We start from the raw sequence: 13,681 nt of genomic DNA on the forward strand, positions 1-13,681 counted from the left end.
GAAAGACCATATTTGCCTACGTCATATGACAGGGCACATAACAAACATACTATGAGAAAGCAAGGTCTTTAAATGGAATTTGGGTGAACTGGGGTCAGTTTAGGGCCCATTGAGTGGACCGATTTAGAGGGTGTAAGATAACTGAATTTCAAACTGTGAACATCTCACTCACAGCTCTTAAAACTTTTCCTTTATCACCACCGTTTTTCTCTGCCTGCCCCACTGAGTATTCCTATCATCTGGTTTAATTGCAGATTTCCATATTTGCAGTTTTTAGATTTTCATTTTCCATTGTATCCTTTTCCAGTTGTGTTCCGGGAATTCCAGCCCTGAAGAGCTCTTCTCTACTCTCTGACAAGATCTCTGTTTGTGCTACACTACCATGGAAATCCCCTTTGCCCTGCCCGTACTTCCAATCAACTTCTCTGCAGCTTTAAACGGCGTTATTTATAAAATTCGTACTTCCCACTTCTGCTTCAGCCTGAAACTCAATGTTTCTCTCCCCACAGATGCTGTGTGACCTGATGAGTTTTCCAGCATTTTCTGCTTGGCTTCAGATTTCCAGCAGCTGCAACCTTTTTTGATTGTACTTCTACCTTAGCCTAACGTTTTCCATGACACGTTGAGGTGGCAGATGTAGGAGGCTGCTGCCTTGATTGCAGGCCTTTCAGGAAGGGGAGGGGTTGGACCTACTGTCCCTGGAGAGGAGGAGGCTGAGGGGGACCTGACGGAGGCGTGCGAGATCTAAACCTTCTTTTCCTAGGTATCAAGAAGAGGTTTAAGGTGCGAGGAAGAAAACTGAAAGGGAACCTGAGGGATACATTTTTATACAGATTGGTTCATTTCTGCCAGAGGAGTGGTGGTGGAATCAGATACAATCACTACATTTCAGAAGCATGTAGGCAGACATTTAAATAAAAGTTAGTCCTAATGTGGACAAATGGGAATAGTGTAGATTGACAAGAAGGTTGCCGTGGGTGTGGTGAATAACTCTGATAGACCTTACTCTTTAAAGTTATCTGGAGTTCTTCCATCAACCATCAGGCTCTTGAACCTGAGGGATTAATGTCACTCAACTTCACTCACCTCATCACTGAACTGCTCCCACAACCTAGCTTCCCACTTCCACGTACTCTCCATCTCATGGTTTCGATACTTATTGATTATTTATTTATCTGATAATTATTATTGTTATTTTGTTTGTATTTTTTCCTTTTTGCATTTGCACCGATGTTTTGTTTTTTCCCATTGGTTCTTTGCCCGTCTTGTGTGCAGCTTTCCATCGATTATATTGTGTTTCTTTGTATTTTCTGTGAATGCCCGCAGGAAAGTTAATCTCAGGGTAGTATATGATGATGTATATGCACTTTGATGAGAAATTTACTTTGAACTTTGAAAATCTGCACCTCCTGCAGTTCTGATACAAACCCCCGAAGTGCTAGAGCCATTTCAGAGGATCAGGAGGTAACGTGCAGAAAAGTGAAGGGTTTACGTTTCAAATTATGATATTCAATTAGAATCCACATAGGATTGTGGAAATGACACCAGGATTCTTACAGAATTCTATGGAATTTGGTTCCTTTGGAGAACTCTTGATTAAGGGCAGAGGTAAATGCAAAATCAAAACAATGGCAGATACTGGCAACTGAGATAAAACAGGAAATGTTGGAAATATCAGTGGGTCAGGCAGCATCTGCAGGAAGAGAGAGAGTTAATGTTTCATGTTCAGCACACCCCCACCCCACCCTAAATCACAACTCGGAATCAGATATAAAATGGGTTTAAATTGTTGATAAGGAGAAGGGAGGGATAGACAGACAGGAGAAAGGGAATAGTTGTGATAGGGTGGGGCAGATGGAAATGTCCTTGTGCTCACACTGCAGGAGGGACCAAGAAGGGACCCGGTCCATGAACAGTCTGGCTCTGCTGCCATCATCCTGGTGACAATACCGGGTTCAGTGCATCACAAGTTTTCTGCAATTTGATTGTCAATGATGGGGAGTTGTAAAACTTTACTGGTGGATGGAGGAGCCAGTAACGACGTATCAGAGGAGATGGTCTCAGTGTGAAGGGTCTGCCACTGAGGCCCAGCAACAGAAGAAACCGGTGAATCTTCCGTTCCGATGCCAAGTACACTAAAGGCAGGTACTTATGGATGTGGGTGTCAATGCAAGAAAGTGGTGTTATGGTGGAAAATTTGTGGTGACCTCCTTGGATGATGAAACAGGGCCGTGGCCTACTGTCATACCAGGTGAGGTGACCCTTGGGGTGGAGAGGCAACACCTGATATTCTGTCTGGGTACACTCCAACCCGATGGCATGAATACCCATTTCTTCTTCTGGTGAACAAACTCCTCTCCCCCCCCCCGCCATTTCTCTATTCCCTACTCTGACCTTCCACTTCTCTCCTCCTACGGCCCACCTTCCTCCCCCTTCAGATTCTTCCCTCTCCAGCCCTTGACCTTTCCCACCCACCTGGCTTCACCTCTCATGATCCAGCTCTCTGCCTCCTCTCCTCCCCCACCACCTTCTTATGCTGGCATATCCCCTCCCCTCTTTCTCAGGCCTGAAGAAGGATGTCGGCCGGAAATGTCAACTCTTTTCCACAGATGCTGCCCAACTTGCTGAGATTCCCCAGCATTTTGCATCTGTTGTTTTATATTTGCCACTTTATTTTCATTCCTTTCCTGAACGAATCTCTTTGGAAATTAGGTTGATATATATATATTCTCTAAAGGGAAAGCAGAACTCAGAGAGGCGTGTGATTAGCTTTGACAGTCGTTACCGAGAAGGCTGCGGCTCATTACATGTGGTACAACACTGACATCTAGCGGCAGGATTAGTATTTGCAGCGGCAGCTTTGTTTCAGTGCTGTCTGGGAAAGCGTGATGTAGTGACACTAAGAACATATAAATCTACAGCATGTTACAGGCCCTTCTGCCCACAATGTCGTGCTGACCATGTAAAAACTCTAGAAACTGTCTATTTTTCTAAGCTCTATGTATCTATTAAAAGACCCTATTGTATCCGCCTCTACCACCGTTGCCGGCAGCCCATTCCACACACTCACCACTCTCTGTGTGAAAAACTTACTCCTGACACATCCCCCTTGTACCTACTTCCAAGCACCTTAAGACTATGCCCCCTCGTGTTTGCCATTCCAGCCCTGGGAAAAAGCCTCTGACTATCCACATGATCAATGTCTCTCATCATCTTATACAGCTCTATCAGGTCACCTCTCATCCTCCGTTGCTCCAAGGAGAAATGGCCAAGTTCACTCAACCTACTTTCATAAGGTACTCCCTATAATTCAGTCAACAACCTTGTAAATCTCCTCTGCACTCTCTATAGTATCCCCATCCTTCCTGTAGTGAGGTGATCAGAACTGAACACAGTACTCCAAGTGGGGTCTGGCTAGGATCCTATACAGGCATTAACATTACCTCATGGCTCCTGAACTCAATCCCATGGTGATGAAGACCAACACACTATACACCTTCCTAACAACGCTGCCAACCTGCACAACAGCTTTGAGTGTCCTATGGCCACGAACCTGAAGATCTCTGAGATTAGTTTTAAGTTAATATTGCAATATCACTGTGAATAAATATTTCGACTTTGTGTTATTTGAAAACACTGTGAAAGTGCACAGAATCCAAGTATGTCATATAAAAACCAGAAAACACACGGACAGAAAGGCAACTTGAAGCTGTTTCCAGTTGCATCCATTTTATTTCTGTGCAGGACTAACCAAACGATCGTCGAGGTTCAGCGTGGAAAGGGTGAGCAGTTTCAAATTCCTGGGTGTCACCGTCTCTGGGAATCAATCCTGGGCCCACCACATTGATGCAGTTGTAAAGAAGTCAGCAAGGTTTCATTAGAAGTTTGGGGAGACTCGATATGTCACCAAAGAGTCTCGCAAACTTCTACAGATGAGCTGTGAAGAGCAGTCCAACCAGTTGTTCCATCACCGTCTGGTACAGATCAGAAAAAGCTGCAGGAAATTGTAAACTCAACCCAGCTCCATCATGGGCACCAGCCTCCCCATCGAGGAGGTGGTACAGGAGACTGAAGACACACACCCAACGATTCAGGAACAACTTCTTCCCCTCTGCCATCAGATTTCTGAATGAGCAATGAACCCATGGACAGGAACTGTGTAACCAGGACCATCACTGGAATTTCAGGCAATGTCCTTCTGTCCTTTCACTCCACTGCTTTGACTGATTGATTCAAACCACCCCACCCTTGTAGAGAAACGCCCGTTTCTCTTTTCAGACACTGCACGACAGGCCGAGTGCATCCAGCATCTCCAGCTTCCAGTCTTTGATCTAATGCGTGTTTTGTAGCTCCTGTAGAGGTGGCCATCAAGAATGTCAGTACTTGAGTTACTGGGCAGATCATGTCATTGTTCTTTGGAGCACAGGGAACTGAGGGAGGAGATGGTAAAGGTATGAGGGGCATAGACAAGGTAAATGGTCACAGTCTTTTATACCCCAGGGAAAGGGAATCAAGAACTCGATGGCATGGATTTAAATACAGCCTTAGGCACCCTAGCTGTATGTGTGTCTAAGACTTTTGCACACTACTGTACATGTGACAATAATAAGGCAATTCCAATTTGTTCCCTGCTGTTAGACTAAACCTCCTTGACTGAAGCCCTCACACCCTGTAACCATGACTACATACAGGACTCACCTATAATACAACCAAAAATCCACCTTACGGTGTAGCCCATCCCAACGTTACTCTGATCGGGTGAGCCACCCAGCGGAATCTCAGTCAGCATGTGGGTAGTGATGGATGTGAGCCGGGCCTGGAGCAATCTCTCAGGGAGCGGGGCGGGAATGAGAGGCAAGATGGTAAGAGTGAATGCGCTCATTTTAATGGGGAAGGATGACAAAGGTCACTGGCCAAAAATACTCAAACTATGAAAATGTTCTTCTATAATATTAACACCTGCGCAAAAATCCTGAATGTGTTTTATAAATACAATTTTAAAAGTCCATTTACAACAGCTGAAGGCAGTTTGTGGAGAAGGACGATGAAAGACTGGGTACGATGTGTCGGCTGAATTCATTCATCTGCAGCAACATAGGACAGTTGTCAACTTGGCAGATTAGCTTCTGGAAAAACAAATCTTCACTGTCACTACTGGCCACGAACATCAACATGAGTGTCAAACCATCCTTGCAATTACCATCAATGTCCAGGACCAATCACGTTTAGCATAGCAATAAGAGCAGGTCAGAGGTCAAGTATCCTGCAGTGACTGACTCACCTCTACCACCCAAAGCTCTCCACACGGAGCGCGATGGACTCTCTCCACACGGAGCGCGATGGACTCTCTCCACACGGAGAGCGATGGACTCTCTCCACTAGCCTGGATGGGTGCAGCTCATACAGGCAAAGCAGCCCACATCACGTACTCTACCCATCAACGGCACACAGGAGCTTCAGAAAGAACTATCTACAAAATCCACTACAGTTACTCACCCAGGTTCTGCCAACAGCATCTCCCAAACCCATGACCTTTACCAAAGGGCAGTGAACACCATCAACTCACTTGGACAAACAATAAATTGCCATTTGTTCATTGTCACTGAGCCTAAATCCTGGAACTCCTTCCCAATCCCAGAGTGGTAGCATTTTCCAGATGGGAGCTCACCACCACCTTCTTCGGGGCAATAAATTCAGACCTTGCTCGTGATGTCATTCAAAACCGAGATCTCTGCACCATCGACAGTCACACGCGAAGTCCTGGAGTAGCCAATGTTGTTCCTATATTTATGAGAAATAGGAACAAACCAGGAAGTTATATGCCAGTGAGTGGTGGGGAAAGTACTGAGAAGAGTTTTTGCCCTAGGATGTACTCGTATTGAGATCAGTGCTGGGACCTCTGTTGTTTGTGATAATAAGAAATGACCTGGATGAGAATGTAGCTGGGTTGATTCGTAAGTTTGCAGATGACACAAAACTGAGGGAGTCGTGTGGACTGAAGGAGGTGGGAAGGGACACAGCAGGATGCAGAGCAAGTGGAAATAAGGCAAGTTTAATCCAAGAAAGTGAGACAGGGTTGAGCTTCAGAAGGTTGAAAGGTTTTTTGGAACAGCAAAGTGCTAGATGGTGGGTTCCTTTATAGAAATGATGCACAGAGGAGTCTTGGGCTTCATGTCCATTGCTCCCTGAACGTGGCCACACAAGTAGATAGGATGTAAAGACTTCCTTCGGTCAGTGAAGAGTATAAAAGTTGGCAAGTCACGCTGCAGTTGTATAAAGCTTTAGTTTGGCCACACCTGGAGTACTGTGTGCATTTCTGTTTGCTGTGTTACAGAAAGGACAAGAAGGTGCCTAAAAGGTCCAGCAGGATGTTGGGGAGAACAGAGAGAATTTGCTACAAGGAAAGGATGGATTGGACTTGCCTCTCTAGATTGGTGGAGACTGACAGATCAGCTGAATGAAGTTTATAAGATTATGAGGCACATACATTGCTCTATAGATACGATAGCAATGCCCCAGAGGTATTCAGACAGACAGGGAATGGAGGGATATCGACAATGTACAGGTATTTGATCAAGTTGCACCATGGTTCACACGGATTGATCCAACACTGCAGTGATCCACGTTTGATCCTCAGCACACATGAAACCAGTTACCTGAATGGATTACAGATGGCCTCTGACAGAGATAAAACCAATCTGAGTTCCAAAGTTGCTTCCATCTCGAATGTAAGAGAAGAACAAGTCTGAATGGCACACGGTGCAGAGGGTAGCCTTCGTGTCTCTGCTGCCTGGGGAGTCGTCGCCAATGTTCTCTGGCAGAATCCCTGCACGTTCCAGCAAGACCCTCGAGGAGGAGAAGGAAACATTCAGCTTTATGCATCAAAGATAAATCTATAATGAGGTGACAGAGAGGCGTCACCAATACAGCCACTGCCTCACAGCACAAGAGATCCCGGTTCAAACCCGATCTCCAGCACGGTCAGTGTGGGGTTTACACAGTCTCCCCGATCTCCAGCATGGTCAGTGTGGAGTTTACACAGTCTCCCCGATCTCCAGCACGGTCAGTGTGGGGTTTACACAGTCTCCCCGATCTCCAGCACGGTCAGTGTGGGGTTTACACAGTCTCCCCGATCTCCAGCACGGTCAGTGTGGGGTTTACACAGTCTCCCCGATCTCCAGCATGGTCAGTGTGGGGTTTACAGTCTCCCCGATCTCCAGCACGGTCAGTGTGGGGTTTACACAGTCTCCCCGTGACCCCGATCTCCAGCACGGTCAGTGTGGGGTTTACACAGTCTCCCCGATCTCCAGCACGGTCAGTGTGGGGTTTACACAGTCTCCCCGATCTCCAGCACGGTCAGTGTGGGGTTTACACAGTCTCCCCGATCTCCAGCACGGTCAGTGTGGGGTTTACACAGTCTCCCTGATCTCCAGCACGGTCTGTGTGGGGTTTAAACAGTCTCCCCGATCTCCAGCACGGTCAGTGTGGGGTTTACAGTCTCCCCGATCTCCAGCACGGTCAGTGTGGGGTTTACACAGTCTCATGTGACCTCGATCTCCAGCACGGTCAGTGTGGGGTTTACAGTCTCCCCGTGACCCCGATCTCCAGCACGGTCAGTGTGGGGTTTACACAGTCTCCCCGTGACCCCAATCTCCAGCACGGTCAGTGTGGGGTTTACAGTCTCCCCGTGACCCCGATCTCCAGCACGGTCAGTGTGGGGTTTACACAGTCTCCCCGTGACCCCAATCTCCAGCACGGTCAGTGTGGGGTTTACACCGTCTCCCCGATCTCCAGCACGGTCAGTGTGGGGTTTACACAGTCTCATGTGACCTCGATCTCCAGCACGGTCAGTGTGGGGTTTACACAGTCTCCTCGATCTCCAGCACGGTCAGTGTGGGGTTTACAGTCTCCCCGATCTCCAGCACGGTCAGTGTGGGGTTTACACAGTCTCCCCGTGACCCCGATCTCCAGCACGGTCAGTGTGGGGTTTACACAGTCTCCCCGATCTCCAGCACGGTCAGTGTGGGGTTTACACAGTCTCCCCGATCTCCAGCACGGTCAGTGTGGGGTTTACACAGTCTCCCCGATCTCCAGCACGGTCAGTGTGGGGTTTACACAGTCTCCCTGATCTCCAGCACGGTCTGTGTGGGGTTTAAACAGTCTCCCCGATCTCCAGCACGGTCAGTGTGGGGTTTACAGTCTCCCCGATCTCCAGCACGGTCAGTGTGGGGTTTACACAGTCTCATGTGACCTCGATCTCCAGCACGGTCAGTGTGGGGTTTACAGTCTCCCCGTGACCTCGATCTCCAGCACGGTCAGTGTGGGGTTTACAGTCTCCCCGTGACCCCGATCTCCAGCACGGTCAGTGTGGGGTTTACACAGTCTCCCCGTGACCCCGATCTCCAGCACGGTCAGTGTGGGGTTTACACAGTCTCCCCGTGACCCCGATCTCCAGCACGGTCAGTGTGGGGTTTACAGTCTCCCCGTGACCCCGATCTCCAGCACGGTCAGTGTGGGGTTTACACAGTCTCCCCGTGACCCCAATCTCCAGCACGGTCAGTGTGGGGTTTACACAGTCTCCCCGATCTCCAGCACGGTCAGTGTGGGGTTTACACAGTCTCCCTGATCTCCATCACGGTCAGTGTGGGGTTTACAGTCTCCCCGATCTCCAGCACGGTCAGTGTGGGGTTTACACAGTCTCCCCGTGACCCCGATGTCCAGCACGGTCAGTGTGGGGTTTACACAGTCTCCCCGTGACCCCGATCTCCAGCACGGTCAGTGTGGGGTTTACACAGTCTCCCCGATCTCCAGCACGGTCAGTGTGGGGTTTACACAGTCTCCCCGATCTCCAGCACGGTCAGTGTGGGGTTTACACAGTCTCCCCGATCTCCAGCACGGTCAGTGTGGGGTTTACACAGTCTCCCTGATCTCCAGCACGGTCTGTGTGGGGTTTACAGTCTCCCCGATCTCCAGCACGGTCAGTGTGGGGTTTACACAGTCTCATGTGACCTCGATCTCCAGCACGGTCAGTGTGGGGTTTACAGTCTCCCCGTGACCCCGATCTCCAGCACGGTCAGTGTGGGGTTTACACAGTCTCCCCGTGACCCCGATCTCCAGCACGGTCAGTGTGGGGTTTACACAGTCTCCCCGTGACCCCAATCTCCAGCTCAGTCAGTGTGGGGTTTACAGTCTCCCCGTGACCCCGATCTCCATCACGGTCAGTGTGGGGTTTACACAGTCTCCCCGTGACCCCGATCTCCAGCACGGTCAGTGTGGGGTTTACAGTCTCCCCGTGACACCGATCTCCAGCACGGTCAATGTGGGATTTACACAGTCTCCCCGTGACCCCGATCTCCAGCACGGTCAGTGTGGGGTTTACACAGTCTCCCGTGACCCCGATCTCCAGCACGGTCAATGTGGGGTTTACACAGACTCCCGTGACCCCGATCTCCAGCACAGTCAGTGTGGGATTTACACAGTCTCCCCAATCTCCAGCACGGTCAGTGTGGGGTTTACACAGTCTCCCCGATCTCCAGCATGGTCAGTGTGGGGTTTACAGTCTCTCTGTGACCCCGATCTCCAGCACGGTCAGTGTGGGGTTTACACAGTCTCCCCGTGACCCCAATCTCCAGCATGGTCAGTGTGGGGTTTACAGTCTCCCCGTGACCCCGATCTCCAGCACGGTCAGTGTGGGGTTTACACAGACTCCCGTGACCCCGATCTCCAGCACGGTCAGTGTGGGGTTTACACAGTCTCCCCGATCTCCAGCACGGTCAGTGTGGGGTTTACACAGTCTCCCTGATCTCCAGCATGGTCAGTGTGGGGTTTACACAGTCTCCCCGATCTCTATCACGGTCAGTGTGGGGTTTACACAGTCTCCCCGATCTCCAGCATGGTCAGTGTGGGGTTTACACAGTCTCCCCGATCTCCAGCACGGTCAGTGTGGGGTTTACACAGTCTCCCCGATCTCCATCACGGTCAGTGTGGGGTTTACACAGTCTCCCCGTGACCCCGATCTCCAGCACGGTCAGTGTGGGGTTTACACAGTCTCCCCGTGACCCCGATCTCCAGCACGGTCAGTGTGAGGTTTACACAGTCTCCCCGTGACCCCGATCTCCAGCAGGGTCAGTGTGGGGTTTACAGTCTCCCCGATCTCCAGCACGGTCAGTGTGGGGTTTACAGTCTCCCCGATCTCCAGCACGGTCAGTGTGGGGTTTACACAGTCTCCCCGTGACCCCGATCTCCAGCACGGTCAGTGTGGGGTTTACACAGTCTCCCCGATCTCCAGCACGGTCAGTATGGGGTTTACACAGTCTCCCCGATCTCCAGCACGGTCAGTGTGGGGTTTACACAGTCTCCCCGATCTCCAGCACGGTCAGTGTGGGGTTTACACAGTCTCCCTGATCTCCAGCACGGTCTGTGTGGGGTTTAAACAGTCTCCCCGATCTCCAGCACGGTCAGTGTGGGGTTTACAGTCTCCCCGATCTCCAGCACGGTCAGTGTGGGGTTTACACAGTCTCATGTGACCTCGATCTCCAGCACGGTCAGTGTGGGGTTTACAGTCTCCCCGTGACCCCGATCTCCAGCACGGTCAGTGTGGGGTTTACACAGTCTCCCCGTGACCCCGATCTCCAGCACGGTCAGTGTGGGGTTTACAGTCTCCCCGTGACCCCGATCTCCAGCACGGTCAGTGTGGGGTTTACATAGTCTCCCCGTGACCCCAATCTCCAGCACAGTCAGTGTGGGGTTTACACAGTCTCCCCGTGACACCGATCTCCAGCACGGTCAATGTGGGATTTACACAGTCTCCCCGTGACCCCGATCTCCAGCACGGTCAGAGTGGGGTTTACACAGTCTCCCGTGACCCCGATCTCCAGCACGGTCAATGTGGGGTTTACACAGACTCCCGTGACCCCGATCTCCAGCACAGTCAGTGTGGGATTTACACAGTCTCCCCAATCTCCAGCACGGTCAGTGTGGGGTTTACACAGTCTCCCCGATCTCCAGCATGGTCAGTGTGGGGTTTACAGTCTCTCTGTGACCCCGATCTCCAGCACGGTCAGTGTGGGGTTTACACAGTCTCCCCGTGACCCCAATCTCCAGCATGGTCAGTGTGGGGTTTACACAGTCTCTCTGATCTCCAGCATGGTCAGTGTGGGGTTTACACAGTCTCCCCGATCTCTATCACGGTCAGTGTGGGGTTTACACAGTCTCCCCGATCTCCAGCATGGTCAGTGTGGGGTTTACACAGTCTCCCCGATCTCCAGCACGGTCAGTGTGGGGTTTACACAGTCTCCCCGATCTCCATCACGGTCAGTGTGGGGTTTACACAGTCTCCCCGTGACCCCGATCTCCAGCACGGTCAGTGTGGGGTTTACACAGTCTCCCCGTGACCCCGATCTCCAGCAGGGTCAGTGTGGGGTTTACACAGTCTCCCCGTGACCCCGATCTCCAGCACGGTCAGTGTGGGGTTTACACAGTCTCCCCGTGACCCCGATCTCCAGCACGGTCAGTGTGGGGTTTACACAGTCTCCCCGTGACCCTGATCTCCAGCACGGTCAGTGTGGGGTTTACACAGTCTCCCCGTGACCCCGATCTCCAGTACGGTCATTGTGGGGTTTAAACAGTCTCCCCGATCTCCAGCACGGTCAGTGTGGGGTTTACACAGTCTCCCCGATCTCCAGCACGGTCAGTGTGGGGTTTACACAGTCTCCCCGATCTCCATCACGGTCAGTGTGGGGTTTACACAGTCTCCCCGTGACCCCGATCTCCTGCACGGTCAGTGTGGGGTTCACACACTCTCCCCGATATCCAGCACGGTCAGTGTGGGGTTTACACAGTCTCCCCGATCTCCATCACGGTCAGTGTGGGGTTTACACAGTTTCCCCGTGACCCCGATCTCCAGCACGGTCAGTGTGGGGTTTACACAGTTTCCCCGTGACCCCAATCTCCAGCACGGTCAGTGTGGGGTTTACACAGTCTCCCCGTGACCTCGATCTCCAGCACGGTCAGTGTGGGGTTTACACAGTCTCCCCGTGACCCCGATCTCCAGCACGGTCAGTGTGGGGTTTACACAGTCTCCCCATGACCCTGATCTCCAGCACGGTCAGTGTGGGGTTTACACAGTCACCCCGATCTCCATCACGGTCAGTGTGGGGTTTACACAGTCTCCCCGTGACACCGATCTCCAGCATGGTCAATGTGGGATTTACACAGTCTCCCAGTGACCCCGATCTCCAGCACGGTCAGTGTGGGGTTTACACAGTCTCCCCGATCTCCAGCACGGTCAGTGTGGGGTTTACACAGACTCCCGTGAGCCCGATCTCCAGCACAGTCAGTGTGGGGTTTACACAGTCTCCCCGATCTCCAGCACGGTCAGTGTGGGGTTTACAGTCTCTCTGTGACCCCGATCTCCAGCACGGTCAGTGTGGTGTTTACACAGTCTCCCCGTGACCCCGATCTCCAGCACGGTCAGTGTGTGGTTTCCACAGTCTCCCCGTGACCCCAATCTCCAGCACGGTCAGTGTGGGGTTTACACAGTCTCCCCGTGACACCGATCTCCAGCACGGTCAATGTGGGATTTACACAGTCTCCCCGAGACCCCGATCTCCAGCACGGTCAGTGTGGTGTTTACACAGTCTCCCCGTGACCCCGATCTCCAGCACGTTCAGTGTGGGGTTTACACAGTCTCCCCGTGACCCCAATCTCCAGCACGGTAAGTGTGGGGTTTACACAGTCTCCCCGTGACACCGATCTCCAGCACGGTCAATGTGGGATTTACACAGTCTCCCCGAGACCCCGATCTCCAGCACGGTCAGTGTGGGGTTTACACAGTCTCCCCGATCTCCAGCACGGTCAATGTGGGGTTTACACAGACTCCCGTGACCCCGATCTCCAGCACAGTCAGTGTGGGATTTACACAGTCTCCCCAATCTCCAGTACGGTCAGTGTGGGGTTTACACAGACTCCCGTGACCCCGATCTCCAGCACAGTCAGTGTGGGATTTACACAGTCTCCCCGATCTCCAGCACGGTCAGTGTGGGGTTTACAGTCTCTCTGTGACCCCGATCTCCAGCACGGTCAGTGTGGGGTTTACACAGTCTCCCCGTGACCCCAATCTCCAGCATGGTCAGTGTGGGGTTTACAGTCTCCCCGTGACCCCGATCTCCAGCACGGTCAGTGTGGGGTTTACACAGATTCCCGTGACCCCGATCTCCAGCACGGTCAGTGTGGAGTTTACACAGTCTCCCCGATCTCCAGCATGGTCAGTGTGGGGTTTACACAGTCTCCCTGATCTCTATCACGGTCAGTGTGGGGTTTACACAGTCTCCCCGATCTCCAGCATGGTCAGTGTGGGGTTTACACAGTCTCCCTGTGACCCCGATCACCAGCACGGTCAGTGTGGGGTTTACACAGTCTCCCCGTGACCCCGATCTCCAGCATGGTCAGTGTGGGGTTTACACAGTCTCCCCGTGACCCCAATCTCCAGCACGGTAAGTGTGGGGTTTACACAGTCTCTCCGTGACACCGATCTCCAGCACGGTCAATGTGGGATTTACACAGTCTCCCCGAGACCCCGATCTCCAGCACGGTCAGTGTGGGGTTTACACAGTCTCCCCGATCTCCAGCACGGTCAATGTGGGGTTTACACAGACTCCCGTGACCCCGATCTCCAGCACAG

General features: G+C 51.7%; 1 protein-coding gene across 5 annotated transcripts in view; it reads right to left on the reverse strand.

Annotated features, from left to right (window-relative positions):
• Positions 1 to 4,315: 4,315 nt before the first annotated feature.
• The window catches only part of lacc1 (laccase (multicopper oxidoreductase) domain containing 1), a 37,154-nt gene continuing 27,788 nt past the window's right edge, over positions 4,316 to 13,681 (reverse strand). The window contains exons 6-8 of one of the 5 annotated variants that reach the window (XR_012098976.1): positions 6,657 to 6,826; positions 5,567 to 5,781; positions 4,316 to 4,430 (exon numbers count right to left, since the gene is read on the reverse strand). Coding sequence is in view for 3 of the 5 variants with exons in the window: in XM_073045984.1 (XP_072902085.1) it covers positions 5,747 to 5,781; positions 6,657 to 6,826 (205 nt within the window). In the remaining 2 variants the exon portion in view is untranslated. Of the gene's footprint in view, positions 4,431 to 4,590; positions 5,782 to 6,656; positions 6,847 to 13,681 lie in introns of those variants that run through there. The other 4 variants (XM_073045984.1, XR_012098977.1, XM_073045983.1 and 1 more) reach the window with 4 other exon arrangements.

This window comes from Hemitrygon akajei, chromosome 5 (genome assembly GCF_048418815.1).
Source record: "Hemitrygon akajei chromosome 5, sHemAka1.3, whole genome shotgun sequence".
Classification (NCBI taxonomy): domain Eukaryota; kingdom Metazoa; phylum Chordata; class Chondrichthyes; order Myliobatiformes; family Dasyatidae; genus Hemitrygon; species Hemitrygon akajei.